This window comes from Schistocerca gregaria, chromosome X, assembly GCF_023897955.1.
Source record: "Schistocerca gregaria isolate iqSchGreg1 chromosome X, iqSchGreg1.2, whole genome shotgun sequence".
Taxonomy (NCBI): domain Eukaryota; kingdom Metazoa; phylum Arthropoda; class Insecta; order Orthoptera; family Acrididae; genus Schistocerca; species Schistocerca gregaria.
Genome location: NC_064931.1, coordinates 201,296,842 through 201,316,581, shown reverse-complemented (window position 1 = coordinate 201,316,581; position 19,740 = coordinate 201,296,842). Strand labels below are relative to the sequence as shown.

Genomic DNA, 19,740 nt, shown 5'->3' with positions numbered 1-19,740 from the left:
GGGATGTGGAAAACCACCTAAAAACCCCATCCAGGCAGGCTAGCATACCGGCCCTCGTCATTGATCCGACGGGCGGATTCGATCCAGGGCCGACGCGCCTACCAGAGTCCAGGACCACTCTTTTGGTATATACATAAATGATCTAGCGGACACGATAAGTAGCATTCTGCGGCTGTTATCTGATGATGCTGCGGTGTATGGGAAGGTGTCGTCGTTGAGTATCTGTAGGAGGATACAAGGTGACTTACATTAAATTTCTTGTTGGTGTGATGAATGGCAGCTAGCTCTAAATGCAGAAAACTTTAAGTTAATGCAGATGAGTAGTAGAAACAAATCCCTATGTTCCAATACAGTATTAGTAGTGTGCAGCTTGACACAGGCCCATCGATTAAATATCTAGGCGTAACGTTGCAAAGCAATATGAAATGGAACGATCATTTAAGGACTGCAGTACGGAAGGCAAATGTTCGACTTAGATTTATTGGGAGAATTTTAGCAAAATGTTGTTCATTTGTAAAGGAGACCGGATATGAGACACTAGTGTGACCCGTTGTTGAATACTGTTCGAGTGTTTGGGATTAAAGGAAGACATCGAAGAAATCGAGTGGCGGATTGGTAGATTTGTCACCGGTAGGCTCCAACAACACGCTAGTAGTACGGAGATGCTTCTGGAACGTGGAAAAAAATCACCCTGTAGACAATCCTTTTTCCCTCGCTCTATTTGCGAGTGGAACAGAAAGGGAAATGACTACTAATGGTACAGGGTACTCTCCACCACGAACAAGATGGTGGCTAGCGGAGTGTGTATGTAGATGCAGATGCAGAAGTTACATGAAAAGATCTCGCCTCAAATAAAACACCTTTGTTTTAATGATTGGCACCCTATTTCACTTATCATGTCTGCGACACTCTTTTCCCCTATTTGACGATAATACCAAACGAGTTGCCCTTCTTCTAACGTTTTCGATGTCTCCCGTCAATTGTATCTGGCACTTTAGTCTGGAACCGCGTGACCGCTACGGTCGCAGGTTCGAATCCTGCCTCGGGCATGGATGTGTGTGCTGTCCTTAGCTTAATTAGGTTTAAGTAGTTCTAAGTTCTATGGGACTGATGTCCTAAGGTGTTAAGTCCCATAGTGCTCAGAGCCATTGTATCTGGTAAGGATCCCATACCGCACGGCAATACTTCAGACGGCTTAATGTGGGTAGACTCTTTAGAAGATTTGTTGGATCTTCTAAGTTTTCTGCTTATAGAACGTAATCTTTGGTTCACCTTCGCCAAAACATTTTCTATGTGATGGTTTCAATTAACGTTGTTCATAATTGTAGGTATTTAGTTGAACCGACAAAATTCAAACTCGTGGATTTTCATTTTACCGAAATGGGACGAATTTTTTTTTGTAATGAAGTCGAGGGGTACACACTTTTTATTGTTTGTCGTCATCCTCATTTTTCGCGTCATGCCGACCTCCTCCTTCTTTTCCGTAGCGTGTATACCACGTAATATGGAGTCCACTTTTTCAGGAGTTTGCACGTTTTATTTTGCTATTTAACTGTGTGGCTCGAAGCCTTTCCTCACGCCACAGTCGTCAGGTTAACCTAAGGGAGGGATTTCGTCAGCACCATTTGCCTCTGAATCGTACAAAATAGATTACCGCAAAAAATTAAAACACCCTTTAAGAGATTTCCAATTCATTCAAGATATATAGTTGCAACAGCGAATATGGAATACACGAAATGACTACATTTACAGATCAACAGCACAAGCGATTATGAGGTACCAGGTGTCGCCCATTGCTCAGACACCTACACTACTGGCCATTAAAATTGCTACTCCGAGAAGAAATGCATATCGTAGACGGGTATTCATTGGACAAATATATTATACTAGAACTGACATGTGATTACATTTTCACGCAACTTGGGTGCATAGATCCTGAGAAATCAGTACCTAGAACAACCACCTCTAGCCGTAATAACGGCCTTGATACACCTGGGCATTGACTCAAACACAGCTTGGATGGCGTGTACAGGTACAGCTGCCCATGCAGCTTCAACACGATACCACAGTTCATCAAGAATAGTGACTAGCGTATTGTGACGAGACAGCTGCTCGGCCACCATTGACCAGACGTTTTCAGTTGGTGAGAGATCTGAAGAAAGTGCTGGCCAGGGCAGCAGCCGAACAATTTGTGTATCCAGAAAGGCCCGTACAGGACCTGCAACACGCGCTCGTGCATTATCGTGCTGAAATGTAGGGTTTCGCAGAGATCGAATGAAGGGTAGAGCCACGGGTCGTAACACATCTGAAATGTAACGTCCACTGTTCAAAGTGCCGTCAATGCGAACAAGAGGTGACCGAGAACTGTAACCAATGGCACCCCATACCATCACGCCAGTGTGCATTCACCGCGATGTCGCCAAACACGAATGCGACCATCATGATGCTGTAAACAGAACCTGGATTCATCCGAAAAAATGACGTTTCGTCATTCGTGCATCCAGGTTCGTCGTTGAGTACACCATCGCAGGCACTCCTGCCTGTGATGCAGCGTCAAGGGTAACCGCAGCCATGGCCTCCGAGCTGATAGTCCATGCTGCTGCAAACGCCATCGCACTGTTCGTGCAGGTGGTTGTTGTCTTGCAAACGTCCCCATCTGTTGAGTCAGGGATCGAGACGTGGCCGCACGATCCGTCACAGTCATGCGGATAAGATGTCTGTCATCTCGACTGCTAGTGATACGAGGCCGTTGGGATCCAGCACGGCGTTCCGTATTGTCCGCCTGAACCCACCGATTCCATATTCTGCTAACAGTCATTGGATTTCGACCAACGCGAGCAGCAATCTCGCGATACGATAAACCGCAATCGCGTTATGCTACAATCCGACCTTTATCAAAGTTGGAAACGTGATGGTACGCATTTCTCCACCTTACACGAGGCATCACAACAACGTTTCACCAGGCAACGCCGGTCGACTGCTGTTTGTGTATGAGAAATCGGTTGGAAACTTTCCTCATGTCAGCACGTTGTAGGTGTCGCCACCGGCGACAACCTTGTGTGAATGCTCTGAAAAGCTAATCATTTGGATATCACAGCATCTTCTTCTTGCCGGTTAAATTTCGCGTCTGTAGCACGTCATCTTCGTGGTGTAGCAATTTTAATGGCCAGTAATGTATATTAGTACGTGGTGTGGCCCCCATGGCAGTAATGCGGGCGCTGAATGTGGTTTCCCGTCGTTTGTACAAATGCCGAATGCTGCCCTGGGCTACGTTATGCTACACCTGCTCGACATGTTCACGTAGTTCTGCGAGATTTGTTAGCTGACGAGTGGCACGAAACATTTCTCGTCCCTTCACATCCCACACGTGCTTGGTTGGAGACAACACCGGTGATCGTGTTGGACAGGGACGTCGCTTCACGACTTTCAGAACAGGTTGAGTTTCACGGGCAGCGTGATTGCGAGCAGTATCTTTTTGGAACAACCCATTACCTTCCTGTTGCAAAGACGCCAAAAGAACGGTGCCTCAACAATGCTTCTGCGACGTGGTTACCGTCGTCGCTGGCGGCACAGTGACAAGTTTACAAGACATTAAGGGTAATTGAAATTGATCTCGACGGACAGGTTAATAAGCAACAAGTGATGGGAGTTCCATTCCATTCCAGAAACACCAAAAGCATACGAGAGTTGTAGCTTATAGTACCCTAGACCATGAAGCCTGGGGTAGGGGCAGCGTGCCCTGCACGAATGTACTTCACGAGACAGCGCTTACCAGTAAGTTTTATGCAGAAACGACCATAACTTGTTTGCAGGCAGAAGTTACTTTCATCGCTGAAGATCATGGCGCATCATTCTATCTTACAAGTGATCCTCTGATGGCACCAGTCAAACCATGCACGTCGATCCCGTGGCGTGAGTGGAAGACGGGCTAGAGTGCGCATGACCGTAGTCCCACTGTTAATGACGTGTTGGAAACAGTTCCTGTTGCTACGCATGGACTTACAAGTCCTCCCATTTCTGCTTAATGGAAATGCCGTGTGTCTGGGGCCTCCCGTCGGGTAGACCTCTCGCCTGGTGCAAGTCTTCCGAGTTAACGTCACGTCGGCGACTTGCGTGTCGATGGGGATGAAATGATGATGATAAGGACAACACAACACCCAGTCTCTGAGAGGAGAAAATCGCCGACCCAGCCGGGAATCGAACCCGGGCCGTTAGGTATGACATTCCGCCGCGCTGACCGCTCAGCTGCCAGAGGCAGACTCATTTGTGCTGTGTTAGCTGTACGATCTGCTACTGATGCCCTTACAAAATGACGATCCTTGTGGGCGTTTGTACTGCCTAGACGTCCAGAACCTCGTCTACAAGTGTGAGTGTGTTCATGTGACCACGGATACCATCATCGTTGCACAAGTGACGCAGCATGTCCAACTCGTGTGGCAATTCTCCGAAAGGGCCATTTCACCATTCGGGAGACTATGATTTAACTCTTTTCAAACTCGTTCATTTGGCTGTAGGAAGCACGAGTGCGTCTCCGTAGCATAGTGGCCTATTTGCTCCACACGCTGAGGCTTATCGCTGAGAACATTCCCTATTAAAGGATAGACACAGATGACACTCTGGTAGTTATGCCACTATGATATCTGTTGGCGGACGACGTTGAAACCATTATCAGTACTTCTACTATTCCCCAGGTGGCATATGCCGTTATCGAATCAAAATCGACGTCGTGGTTTTAAGTGCACTAATTTTTTCCCAAGCAGTATACATCCTGTGTCTTACTATATTTTAACCGTTTGTGAATCATATTAGCTGGCCGGAGTGACCGAGCGGTTCTAGGCGCTACAGTCTGGAGCTGCGCGACTGCTACGGTCGCAGGTTCGAATCCTGCCTCGGGCATGGATGTGTGTGATGTCCTTAGGTTATTTAGGTTTAAGTAGTTCTACGTTCTAGGGGACTGATGACCTCAGAAGTTAAGTCCCATAGTGCTCAGAGCCATTTGAACCATTTGTATCATATTATCTGAGGCGGGAGTAGCGTACCAACTTTTCATTTGCCTAAACGGTCCTGGGAAACACCATCTAAACAGCACGCTCAGGCTGACCGGTGTACTAGTGAACGGTGATTAATCTGCTGAGCTGATTCGATTCGTGTGTGATTCATCTCCATGTATCGCAAAGTAGTGCACTGTACGGTACGCTAATAGAGCAGGTCCTCCGTACCCTGCAGATACCTTCTCAAAATAATTTTGCAAATCGTTTTGATATTCTGATGAGTGTACAAGATGGTAAACGATAACATCCTCTGTAAACAATTTGAAAGAGCTTATAAGAACATATCATAGATTAAGACCAGGTGAGAGCCTATAACAACTCCTTGGCGAACTCCAGATATCAATCAGTTTTCACGAGATGACTTCGCGTCTATTACTATGAATTGTGTCCGTGATGACTGGAAATCACGAATCCAGCCACACAACTGAGACGATACTCCGTAGGCATGCATTTTGATTAGAAGCCGCTTGTGAGGGACGGTGTCAAAATACTTACGGACATGTAAAAATATAAAATGAACGTGAGGTCCCCTGTCTTGAGTTCAGGTTCTTTGCCAATATCGTAATTTCACGAGGAACACCGTATTTGATGTTTTCGATTTCTAAACATAGTTTTTGCCCCGTGATGACAATTGGGGAGCTATCTGCCCAAGTACTAACGGCTCTAAGGTCTGTAAAGTCGACAAAACAGCCCACATGCGTCTCCACACTGCATCCTCACGACATTGCAAGGCATAGGATGACACGCCGGCCGGTCGACATCCATTGGGCCCTCACGGCCTAGAAGCGGACCTTTTTATGTTTCTTTCTTGTGTTTTTAATGTATTTTTTGTGTGAGTGCCTGACAAACGAGGCAGGTAACTGCCGCGAACAACACATCCTATGGAAACTAAGATCGACGTTAAATCGATGGCCGAAAACGTAGATGTGTGCGAATGTTACCACTGAAAGGTATGTAAGCTCAAATAGGTACTAGTGAAAAAAGCAAAAATCGTCTTGACCACAATATGCATAATCAGAGTTCCGTTTCAAAATTTCCATCGAGAAAGCGAGGTGATTGAAACACAGATACTTCGAAAGCAAGATACAAGCTCACGATACAGCCGCCAGCACGACTGCCATTCCCATGTGACATTTTTTCAGGAACTGCTGGGGTGGCGGAGGCCGAAAGCTGAAGTATCTGCTATACAGATAACATCTTCCCCACACTCTGAGCATGTTTCCATATTGTTGCAATGGCAGAATGTTAGAGAGATTATGCATTTCTCCTCTATAGTGGAGTATACGTTGAGATGAACGTTAGTAACAAGTTACAACAGTGTCGGATTAGATGTACATAGGATGACTTTGGAGTTTCAGTAATTAGTTAAAGTTTGGAATAATTTTCAGCTGGGGTTTACTTTCTCGTTGCTATCATACGATACGAGCACACATCGTTAACTGAGCCGTAGCTTCGACTTGCCACTAATTCTTCTCCTAAGGTTACAAACATTCCCACATCTCATCTCAATAGCATCCATGAGGCTGTGGTTTAGTGCAACTCTCGGCTGTTTCCTTTCTCCCAGATAGGCTACTTCAGAAAGCCTTTGTAGAGTTTGGAGGGCGAGGAGAGGCGGAAGTGGCAATCTGAAACCTTGTGACAACGGCCAGACGTTTCCAGGTCGTACAATTCGTGACTAAGTACTCACGAAAGACTAGAATGACACACAGCTTTCACGTATAACATACACTACGTGGTCAAAAGTATCCGGACACCTGGCTGAAAATGACTTAAAAGTTCGTGGCGCCCTCCATCGGTAATGTTGGAATTCAATATGGTGTTGGCCCATCCTTAACCTTGATGACAGCTTCCACTCTCACAGGCATACTTTAGTCAGGTGCTAGGTTTCTTGGGGAATGGCAACCCATTCTTCATGGAGTGCTGCACTGAGGAGAGCTATCAATGTCGGTCGGTGAGGCCTGGCACAAAGTCGGCTTTCCAAAACATTCTATAGGCTTCAAGTCAGGACTCTGTGTAGGCCAGTCCATTACAGGGATGTTACTGTAGTTTAACCACTCCGCCATAGGCCGTGCATTATGAACAGGTGCTCGATCATGTTGAAAGATACAATCGCCATCCCCGAACTGCTCTTCATCAGCGGGAACCAAGAAGGTATTTAAAGCAGGACGGAGTGGCCGAGCGGTTCTAGGCGCTTCAGTCTGGAACCGCGTGACCGCTACGCTCGCAGGTTCGAATCCTGCCTCGGGCATGGATGTGTGTGATACGAGCAGCCGCTCGACCATTAAATCCAAGTTTTCTCACCTCCCGCCTCAGTGTCATATTACTTGCAGTGGATCCTGATGCAGTTTGGAATTCCTGTATGATGGTCTGGATAGATGTCTGTCTATTACACATTACAACCCTCTTCAACTGTCGGCTGTCTCTGTCAGTCGACAGACGAGGTCGGTCTGTACGCTTTTGTGCTGTGCGTGTCCCTTCACGTTTCCACTTCCTTATCACATTGGAAACAGGGGACCTAGGGGATATTTAGGAGTGTGGAAATCTCTCGTATAGACGCATGACACAAGTTGCACCCAATAAACTGACCACGTTCGAAGTCCGTGAGTTCCGCGGAGCGGCCCATCCTGCTCTCTCACTGTGTCTAGTGAGTACTGAGATGGCTGATATGGAGTACTTGCCAGTAGGTGGCAACACAATGCACATAATATGGGATACGTATGTTTTTGGTGGTGTCCAGATACCTTTTATCACATAGTGTACGTTCTTACGTCATACTGGTTGTTCGTTAATTAGATGAAAGGCATTCAATTTATTCTGCCCTATATACTGACAGTTTATGAATTGACCGGCTGAAAGCTTGCAATGTATATGAAAGCCAAGCAGTTTATTTCGTGAAGTTCATATAGAATGTTGTTGGTAAAGACATAACCTAACAGCCTACCCTGTGCGAAGATAAGAGAAGATAAACTCTGAAGCTAGGAATATGATTTTACCTGTATAATTTCAGAACAGATCAACGTGCGAAATATGGATTATTGAGGAGCTCTGGAGAAACAGTTAAATCGAGCTTCATGCTATTTCTGTGTCTCATTGTCTATAGTGAGGTGAGACTACGGCCTGTTTCAACCAGTAGGAAATACACTAAAATCACTGCATTACTAAAAGGCGAAGAAGGCAATCTATTCGTATCAGGGCAAAATTATAATATTTCACTTGACACATCATTGAAAATAAATCTGCTAATATTTTTGGAGTCCAAATAGTCTTCTGATTTTAGCTGACATGTGTAATTTAAATGTAATATCATCTAGTGAAGAATAGTGAGCACACCTGAGTCTCTTGCGGCCGAGTAAGTAGTGTTATTACCTTGTTGCCGTGTTTTTCGCAAAAAAGAGTCGAAATTCACTGAATGTGGTGGTCACTGATAGATTTATGTTTCCATTTGACTCCCTGACAAAAGAGTGAATTATCGCTACTTGACATCAGTTATCATACAATTTTGTTTAGTACATAATAAATTCATTGTTATTCTTCACCTTCAGAGCTACACTGGAATATACATAGTTTCTGTATTCTTGATGACACAATTTTGGAATTTGTTAAACCTTTTCTTGGTGACATTTCTCCGTTAAATAGGGCTGTTTCTGTGACTGAAATAAAATCCTCTCATTCTAGCACATAATTATTTTGTTTATAAGTTTTACTCAATTTTTTTGTATTTGTTCTAAATTTCACTGTTCAAGAAAATTTTAACTTTATGGTGCAGTAGTGGCATAAAAAGTGTGAACTTTTTTGTCTACATTGACTGTATGACACATCCATTATTTCATGTGGAATATAATTATTTGGTTCAAATAATTAGAATATTATCTTTCACATAATATTTGTTTCAAATTACTTGTAATATATATATGAATCGATTTATTGTTAAGGCTATTATTATAAACAATTTATCTTATCACATATTTTGCATCATTGTTAGCTATTAAATCCAGAAACAGTTTATTAAAAGTTCCCTTATTAGTTCTTTTTGTCCTAATGAGGTTCTGCAATAAGGAATTAAAAGATCGATACCATCTCTCCATGTGATCTCTGTACAAGTACAGAACTGATGTTACTATAATTCTTTATTTTTGTCTGATGTGTTTTATTAATAGAGTTGCTCATTAATCAGCGAAAAATTTAAATTATTCCTCTTAGAAGCTTCTGTCATTCTTAGGTAACAAAGAATTTCAAAATATTTACTGAGTATATCATTCATGAAAATTAAAGTTTCCATAATGACTCTGCCTTTTGTATAAACAGCTATTCTTCATTTCATGTTATTACTTGTGCAGTAACACATAACCTATTTACCTGAAGAAAAAAGTAGTCCACAACACATATGGACATACAGGTGGAAAGACTGTGACAATTTGTTATTACTTAAAGAAACGTAAATACTTAATCGCTAATGTTTGAAATTTGTACATTTGATTAATCTTCTTACTTTTAAAATTTGATGCGGACGTTGTTTTATGAAGATATTACTGATATTTTATTTCAGTATGAGTCTTTATATTTAATTATGTATTTGTCAAATAATTGTCGCAGTAACGTTAGCTGCGCCTGCTGTATTGTAAAAAATATATATATTTTTTATTTGAGAATGACATTTAAAAAAAATATTCATACATTTTGAAGCTGCAGTCTTTTTCCCTGCTTAATGAACTACACTTAGAAAATGTTTCTCAGGTAACAACCCTTTGGCATTTGTTCCAATTATTTTTAATAACTGATTAATTTCTAGCATGGGATGTAATTTTTTATTCAGGTGAACACTAGAGTAGTTGGAATATGAATGTAATATACTGTTAACATCCCCATCTTAACAAAATGAAATATTGCAAGAACTGGCAATACACTTCCAGCTAAATGTTTTCCAACTTACTAGTTTATAATATTAATCGAGTTATCTGATGACTGTAAAACACAATTTTTATCAAAGTTAATCGCTATTTTAGATTTGGCTTTGAGAGAAATATGGCAGTAGCAAAACAGAATTTTGTATTAATATATAGTTTTAAAGAATCTTCCTTTGTATTTTGAAAGGGAGATACTTCTCGCTAGTCATGTACCCCTTTACTTTCAGTGCAATACTGCACTGTGTCCCATTTGAAAAGAATATGCTGAAATATTTTGTTGGTCAAATTTCTCTTTAAGAAAATTTATTGAGAAAAAAGTTGCTATTGTCTTTTCAATGATGCTCATTATCATTTATTTTTAATTTACGCCACGACTGACCAGACAGAACTACTTACAATATTTTTTACTTCCCGCTCATAATGCAAAATGAATGCGATTCACTTTTACACGAATAAGTAAGGGAACGATCACTATGTATATATAAGTGAGCACTTTTAATGTACTTCTTATCTGAAAAATGCCCTGTGTTTAATAGCTACCTTTCAAGAGTCGTAACTTTTGATTGAATGTAAAGAGAGGCATTAGGTAACTTCCGCGTGCTTCATTTCAACTATATTACATCAAAAGCTTTAAAAAATACTTTGTTCAATATTTTCCATCCCATTTTATCAGATCATATGGTGAAATAAATTATTTTTTATTGGTTCTAGTGTATTTCTCCCAGTCTGAGAATACTTCACAAGTCAAATTTGCAGTTGTGTGGAGGAATAATTTTTATCAACAAGATGTCAAACTGCATGTTAAACAGTGATTTGTGCTACATACGTAAATGTAATGTCTGTTCTGTGTGCTTCTTTATCCTTAATGTGATAGTGGCCACACTTGAACAAAGATAGCCATTTCTTGAAACGATAATTCATGGACGTGAGACAGTTGTGCAAAAATGATACTCGAGCGTTAACTGAAAATGTAATAAGTGATCTTAAATCACATCTGTTTCAGATTTTTCGATTTACTTCTCTATATATCACACTCTGTTTCTCTCATCAGATGTACAAAAGCATGTTCAAGTATCTCACTTGTCAGCGAGGCTCCCCAGCACAACAGCGCCAGTAAAAACACCGAACATGTACGCAGATTGTGCAACAGCTCCCATCCATCGGCGGTCACAAACAAAATTCCACTGCAAACAATAATAAAAAGTCTTCAGGCATCTTATTGTGAACATGATATTTTTATGTACATTGAAAATTGACGAGAAATTAGTTATATACATCAGAAATGAAACCAAATCACAGGAAACAAACTCAACTGATTATGTGTCAAATTATTTCTCAGACTTTCTGAGTTTGCATTCCAGAGTTTGTTTCTGGATTACTTTTTTCTTTTGTGATTGTGCAGATATTTATCAATTTGACTTTTCTGATCTCCTTATGCATAGAACGCAGTATTAAGTAATGTGGAAGAGAAAGATGCGACATACAGATTTGTGGAAAGTCACAGTGGCATTACGTCCTTGATAATTTCACACATACGAAGCAATCTACGCCATAGTTAGAAAACACATTAAACGTACTTGAGGGGCCATGTGAATACCAATATTGTAAATAGTTCTTTGGATTCTATCTCAGGCAGTTTACTGAGCGAGCTTCTAGGCTCTGAAAAAGGGCAATGGTGGAGTGTAAATTCTGAGATCGCAAGAAAATGTTTGCTTTTCACAGGTCTCAGTTCTTAAAATACCTATTTACATTATAAATTATAAAATTTAAATTCCTTATAAATGTTAATCTACTTGGACTTGTTATAATGTTTTGTATGAGCGGATGTAGCGTTTCTGAAAGTCTGAATTTTCAGTATCTTCCAACTTAGCGTCATAAAGATGCAGGTAATTTTGGCACAGCAAGAAGTGTTAACGTTCAAGATATTAACCAGCAGCGTCATTTTTTTAGGTGTTCTGAAGTTCATCAATAAATATATTTTACAAAGTATACCGTTGCTACAGCAAGGAGATGTATGACAGTATATAGGTACGCCTGTTTTGAAATGCGGTCTTCATCACACAGTGTTTGAAACTCACTTGTTTGGGTTTGCTTGAAGTAATTTGCGGCACATCACCCAACTTGTGTCGTAATCTCAACAGTGGCAGTAGATGTAAAAAGAAAAGAAAAAGGGAGTAATAATAGGGAATTCGAATACCAATATAGTATTCATAATCTCACGCCTATGAATCAAACTATACCACAGATAAATGATGAGTAATTTTTCAGACCTGCTCGGTTTCGAATTATCGATTAAAATGTACTGATTTTCTGATGATGTCCACATTTATGAGGTCTCTTGGCCAGTGTTTTTCCAGTGAGTAGATTTCATTCCTGAAATGCGATTTCGGAGGGTCTGAAAAACATCTGTCTATGGCTTCCATAGCCTCATCATTGAACTTACAACGTTATCCAGCCATAAATTTTGTTTTTGGAAATAGGTGGAACTCACAGACTGACAAATCTCGTGAACATCGTCCAAGCTGCAGAAGTTTTCTTCAGGTGAGAGAATCTTTTGTTTAGTCGCCGAATCTGGTGTACGTCTCCTTCGTTTTGTTTTGACATCCAGTTGGTCGAGATGACTTGTGTATCATTCATCAGTTTTTCTTTTATCTTTGTACGTAGAAAACTGGATATTTTACAGACCAGAAAAAACTGATTATGTTCTTTCCGATTGATGAAACCAATTTAGCCATTTTTGGTACGGGGCTATCGACTTCCACCCACTGTTTTGATAACTGCTTCGTGTCTTGCATGAAGTGTTGGATCCACGTCCCATCCACAATAACAAATTGGTACTCAACATTTGGTGGTTTATTCATGAAAGGGTTCAGACATTGGTAACAAACAAGTTTTCGCAATTTCTTTTGGTCAGTATTCAACAAAAGCTGAACCCGTCTTGCACCAAGCTTTCTCGTCCATAATTTGGCACATAACTTTACTGTTTCTTCTGATATGTCTACGGAGTTAGCTATGCCACATTAAGCACTTTCTCAGTGTTTTCATATGTGGTTGCTGGTTTGAGACGTCTTTCACTTCTTCTTCAAGAGAAATACGCCAACTTTTGAATTCAGTCATCCATTTCCTAACTGTGGGGAATTCGTTGGCGACAAACAGTCCACAACAAAGTTTAATGACGGCTCTATTTTCCAGTTAATCAGTTTGTGAGAATCACAAACAACTGAATAACTTAAAATAGCGGTAGAAACTGAACTCTTTATAGATACGGTAAATACTTGATGAACGTTACAAAATATGTCAAAATAACAAAAACAAAATTTCATTGCTAACAACACCATCTCTGTAGCTGGTGCCTCGGCCTCGTTCTCTACCGGTTCTTGCAGACGGAGACAGAACGTCTCATTCTGGTAACACATTAACTGCCAAAACTCCGTTGGCTTTTCTCTTGTGAAGTATCTATTCATAAGATTCTCCATATAATCTGATATGGAGACGTTCTTGGCTGCATGAGAACCGGAAGTGCATTGCGGAACGTCACATAGTTAGCAGATATTGATTCAAGACCACAGCTGTCATAATGAAATAGTATGTTGTGGAAATTCTATAATAATGTTTCCTGGAGCAGTTCCAAAGCCCTACATTGTTGCACAGTAATACAAAATGCCATACAGAAAAGTTGCCCATCGACGGCATTCCTGGTGCGACATGTTACCCTGGCGTGCAAGATCCACTGACCAATCACACACGCGACGTGGTGGGGCCCGATGTGAAGGTTACAGTCTGGTACTAGGGATCTGGAATGCCCGTTGCAGAAATACGGCACATTTCCTCAGCAATACGTCAAGCGCCTCTATGACGCAATGGGTGTTCGCCCCAATATGCAGTGTCTCATTTTAACAGTTGGCCATATTTGTGGTGCAGATAATTTTATATTATTTGTATATATATATTTACGACAAAACAGATTTTGTGATTTTACAATATTTTTATACGTGTTCTACAAATGAAAATCGCATATAATATTTACAAAGAAACACGTGAAAATAATCATAAAGTAACAGAACATAAAACGGAGCCACTTCAATATTCGGCTGTCCAGCAACGACCCAATATATTTTTACTTTAAAAAGTTCTCAATATATTGTTTCACATTGTTTTAGTCTTAGAATCTCTTAAATGTTTATACCGATACCTGTTTCCTTAGAATTTGTCTGTTGTTTTTCTAGTGGGTAATGAGAAATTCTTCTATTCTGTCTATACGGAAATTATCTATGCCATACTCTTCTTCTCAGACTTTCTCATTCCTTCTCCATGAGCCTGAGCTACAGAGATTGCGAAATTATTTAAATAACTTTAGAGCAGCTAAAAGGCAGTCACAGACGCACTGCGAAATCCTCATGTTTCATATCTTGGTAGAATATGATCGTCAATCTGACGCAAAACATTTTGTTCGACTTTTGTGTAAATACTCCTATAAAAGATTCAGGTACTTGCCTCTAGTCAAGTTCTGTCAGTAAACGTAAGTTCGCCTCCCCTAGCCGAAGATATAGATTACATATAATTACCACAGTTCCAACGTTGTTTATTGTGATGCGACGATTTTACTTTGTAATATTTCGTCGATCAAGTGCCACTCACGCGCTCTGTCATCTGATTTATTACTTTCGTCCTTAAATACATTTCCTACCAGTCAGGTTCTTTACTCGTGTAGCTCGGATCCATCGTACAACTGATCACATTAAATAGGTAATTTTTCCTTTCTTTCCACCCGGTGTAATCTTGACAAAAACGCATTGTCCTCTCTGAGGGTTGATTTTGGTGCCACTGTTCTGAAATAATTACGCTGCTAACTTCAGCAATTGAACAAGGGGTTTCCCTTAACTTACGGCTGAAGAGACGTCTGTGTGTTTCACTAAGCTTCCCTTGCTGCCGCTGTTGTGTAAGTGAGAGGATTCTCTTTTCATTTCTGTACGAACGAATAGATGATGATTTACGGCGGAGGGCGCTAAACAGAAAGGTCATCCGCGCTCGATCGTATAGAGCCGATAGCGATGGAAAGAGATGTGTTGAAAGCGAATCATATCCCTGAGCGAATCGCGCTTTTTATAGCAACAAGCCAGCAGCTGTCACTAATAGAAAGATATTGTTGGAGAGAAGTATTGCTGGGATGTAAAGATGGTATTTGTTACAGTTTCAATGAGGGAACAAACGTTCGAGCCATTGGTAGCCGCATGTTTTTATATTACAACTTAATGCTATTTTAACGACAAAAAAGGAAATTTTTTCCTACAGTTCAAGCCAGAAATAATAGAACGGTAAAAGTACCTATCTGGAGATTTACTTCCTTTATGTCGTTACTTACTTGCTATCATGCCTGCTTTTTTTTCTGCGGAATTTCGACGTCGATGTACTAGAGTGGCCAAATATTAAAGTAATGCACTGTATATCATCCTGAAACCTGATGTAAGTAAAGTAATTAAAACGAAGATTCCAGTACAAAAAAGTGTCGCTAAATTCTGGTATGGAGTGTCCAGTTTTATTCCCTGGCGAACGTGCCGTAATCGTGAAGTCTAATTGCGTTACGCATGTTCTCGGGTCGCTTTCCATACTAATGGCAATGAAATTAATTTCAAACTGGTTGCAATTCGGATGCAGTGTTAAGCTGATACTACTAAGTTTACAGAACTTGACGAGGAGACTTGTAACCACGGTAGCTGTAAAAACAGACTACACAAGGTATAGCTCGACAAGAAATAATATGACTCTGTTCATTTACAAATAATATTAACTCTGAGAGACCTGAATCTTGGAGAATCGGAATTAAAAAAAGAGCTACTTAGAGAATATGTTTAAAGGAAATGCAGCAATAAAAGCTTGCTTCTAAGCGGTAATGGCTCCTGGGTATAACGAACTGTTATCCAAGCTTCACTCGCAGCTGGCGTTGGACGGAAAATATCTTCTCAACATGTCTCGTGCCACTGGACCTCAGACTGACTGAGGGTATTTTATTGGAGTCATTCAAGCGATATCACGCACATAAGGCTTTATTCTCAGACATCTATCCCGGTTGAGCCCAGTGTCAAAAAACTAGCATGTCCCGTTAATCGGCTGCACATATGCAGCACTCACAGCACTTCCGTAAGCAGAATATTCTTCGCAACGTTTGGGCATGGGCAGTCTGGTTAATCAGGTTTGAATGCATGATGCTACTTGTACGGGTCATCACTCATTCCATGTGGGTTACAGAGGGCTTGCCCAACTGGTAGGTGACTGGCAAAGGACATGGAAATATGATTTGAGTTTGACGTCTCATGGTAATCAACGGAAACGGAATGCTAGTTCAGTTATATAGGTATCAGGGAAGGAAGCAGCCGTGGCCTATTTAAAGATTCATTCCATTGTGTCGACTGAAATGACTTAGAGAATACACGCCAACGAGGTTATCTAGATTAGTAGATGGGTGAAAGTGTTTCCCTTACGGTAAGTACCTCCCGGCACCGCCCCCCTGCCCGCCCCATGCCCCACGTGTTAGTTGTCCTAAAATTTGGTATCAGGAAATGGCTTGTGATGTAACGACTGTTTAGGATTCATTGTCTAACTGTGTGACCAACAACGTCCGTTGCAAAACAATTTATTTACGATATTTACTGTTCTGTTAACAATGTGAAAGCCGAGCAAAGTACTAGATGATAAGGAGAAAGAAAACTGGGTCTCTTACATTGTTAAAGTGCTTGGGCTGCATTGACTTGATAAGATAGCTGAGCTAGTCAGTCAAGACAAGGGGCAAACCGGGGCAGCTGAGATTCACCAGTTGGAGAAGACTGAAGTCTATGAACATGACGTCGTGTTTATGGTTTCAAGCGATTCCAGAAATTTACAGAGGCAAATGTACGTCTAATACTGAGTACTTCTCAAATTGGCTTCAGCGTACGCACTGTGAACGGTTTTCGCAAAAGATGAAGACTCGCCTACTCCTGACAACACTAGAATACGGTAAAAGTCAATATTCTCAAACCAGTCTAAAAGGGTATCGCACTGAGTCTATGTCATTGGCTCTGGGATGCGAACTGCGTTGAGGGATAGGCAATACGAAATGCTTGACTGCGCTGCGGAGGGAGAAACAGAAGCTTTTTTCTATATCGATGTTTCACTTGTTTCTAACATCCTGTGGGCAGCAAAGTCGTTAGAGGCTCTATTCAGCGGTTTCCTTCCTTGAGTTCTTTGCATCTCAGTGTTTCCTCTGATTGCAGAGATTTTTAGATTTCCGGCCAATATCGGTTATCTGCACGCAGAATTAAATTTAATAGCTACGAAATTCTAAGCGAAAAACAGATTATTTCTCTTTACCATGCTAATTTTTCCAAATTATCATCTTCTATGTACAGTATTTGCGCTGTATCATCTTTATCTACTTTGGGAACGATAGAAGATCAATTATTAGTCATTTTTTGTAGGGAGAAGATTTATTCAAGATTTATAGCGGTCTAGTTAGTATCATGTGTGGAACATTGGCAGGCAATAAACAGAAAGGTTTAATGTAACTTAGTAAACAGTATTAGGGTGGACTTTAAAAAACATAACCTATATTAGCTTAAGGCGCAATCGATAAACGATGCACACTCTGAAAGGTTATACCGACACCTAGAAAGAGCTAAGTTCCGTTTAAGTTCCCGCCGGGTTTCGTACGTCAGTCTATCCACGGCACAGTTTATTCTTTTATAGGAGGTTCTCGTTTGTTTGCTCTTCAAAAACTTCTCTAAGCTGAGCCAAAATATGTACCTGTAGCCCACACATACGATGATCTCACAAAATCGACTGGACTACACCTTCATGCTGTACTTTGCATGGAAAGTATCTAGTCGCGAAGAAGAGCGTTAGAATGGTTTCCATGTCTTCTTGCCACTTTACGTAGACATATACTATCAAGCTACGGTATAGACGGACCTCATCTCTTTCTTGCAGCGTATAACACGGGCGTAGTGTCTCTACAGAGATAGCGAGCTCCTCAAATGCACTCTCTATCATCCATCCTGCTGCAGTTAAGCTGTCCGACAGTCCATGATACATATTTTCTTAATTATTATAGAACTAGAAACATGCGACTGCATCATTTCATCACTCACCTCTATTGCTTTGCTCGATTCGTAATACGTATTATCAAACACCCAAGAGTCACACTTGATTGTTTGGTTCGTCGAGTGGTCAATTATACGGCAGGAATCGAGACCGTCCTTTCCACGCGGTATATGGAATGTCAGCTCACTTGTGTTCCAAGGAGCTACACTGCCATTCACGTCAACTCCGGGAATTGCACACCTGTCAAGAGAAACAAACACGTAAATTGTTGAAGGAATGTTAACTGCTATTTGTTACTGAAAGGAGAAAAACAATTATTCTTATGAGAAATTATTGAGCAAATTAAGAATTAGACAGTCAAACGGTGTTCACTATGTTCTACGTTATGTGTCTGCAAAAATATTCTGCAATTAATTAATTTAATAACTTTTTTGAAAAATCAAATCCTTTTTAGTATGATTTGTTTAAAAGTAGGTGATGAAATCGATTAGAGAAACGTTTGACATGCCTCTGAATGTGCTTGAAGTCATGTACAGCAGCTGAGATGCTCATATGTTAGTGAAATAAGGATACTAATGAGTGAAGTTCTACCAGAAAAATACTCTCCAGCACACTTTAAAATTCTAAGATTCTAAGTTACACATTGGACTTTAAAATTTTCAATCGGCACCTCATTTTTCTTACATAATTTCAAGTATCGTTCAAAAGTGCGTAAATGTTCTAGTTTATTTTTTACATTCAGACAAATTATTTCACAAATCGTTTGTTGGTCTTTCATTAAATTTTTATTTTCAAGCTTTGTTCAGGAAGCATGAAATATATTTAAATATCGGTCGACAGTCTGTTATTATTAAGAGTATACAGACTGTATCAAAAAGAACCATCCGATATGGCACGTCTATATTTCTGAAAATTATAAACATATATAATGAATTTTGTTTTTTCATGAAAGGGAAACTCAAAAAGTTTTTTGTTTCATACCTTTTCATAGGTGTTCAATGCCCCTCCCCCCCCCCCCCCCCCCCCCCGTAGGTGCACGGCATATGTCAACGCGGTATTCAAATTGTTCCCATACTGCAGCGAGCATTTCTTGAGTTACAGCTTCCACAGCTGCTGTTATTCGATGTCTCAGTTCATTCGTTGTTGTTGGTAACGGAGGCACGCGAACAGAGTGTTTTATAAACCCCGACAGGAAATAATCACATACAGTCAGGTCCGGTGACCTAGGAGGCCAGTAACGTAGGGCTGAATTATTTGGTCAAGTGTGACCGATTCATCGTTCAGTAATCCTTCGATTTAAAAATTCCAGCACTTCCAGATGCCAGTGTGGCGGTGCCCCATCCTGTTGGTAAATGGAGTCGTTCGAATCAGTCTCCAACGGTAGGAAAAGAAAACTCTGAAGCATATCGAGATATGTGCTTCTAGTAACAGTGTTCTCGGAAAAGAAAAATGGACTAAACACCTTTTGCCGTAAAACTGCACAAAACGCTTTACATTTTGGAGAGTCATTCTCATATTGTAAAAGTTCATGTGCTTCCTCCGTACCCCATATTCTCACATTACGACGGTTCACCTTTCCATTCAAATGGAATGTTACCTCGTCACCTACACTAACCGTTGAAGAAAACTGTCATCCTCCATCTTGCCAAGAACGAAATTACGGAACTCCATACGTTATTTTTTGTCACCTTCACGAAGAGCTTGCAGTA

The 19,740-nt window shown here is 40.8% G+C and overlaps 1 protein-coding gene across 1 annotated transcript in view; it reads right to left on the bottom strand.

Moving 5' to 3' along the window:
* Window positions 1-19,740, bottom strand: part of LOC126298453 (organic cation transporter protein) — a 685,520-nt gene that overhangs the window by 100,998 nt on the left and 564,782 nt on the right. Inside the window, exons 3-4 of the mRNA XM_049989783.1 lie at window positions 18,079-18,271; window positions 11,036-11,139 (exon numbers count right to left, since the gene is read on the bottom strand). Coding sequence (XP_049845740.1) covers window positions 11,036-11,139; window positions 18,079-18,271 — 297 coding nt within the window. The remainder of the gene's footprint in view (window positions 1-11,035; window positions 11,140-18,078; window positions 18,272-19,740) is intronic.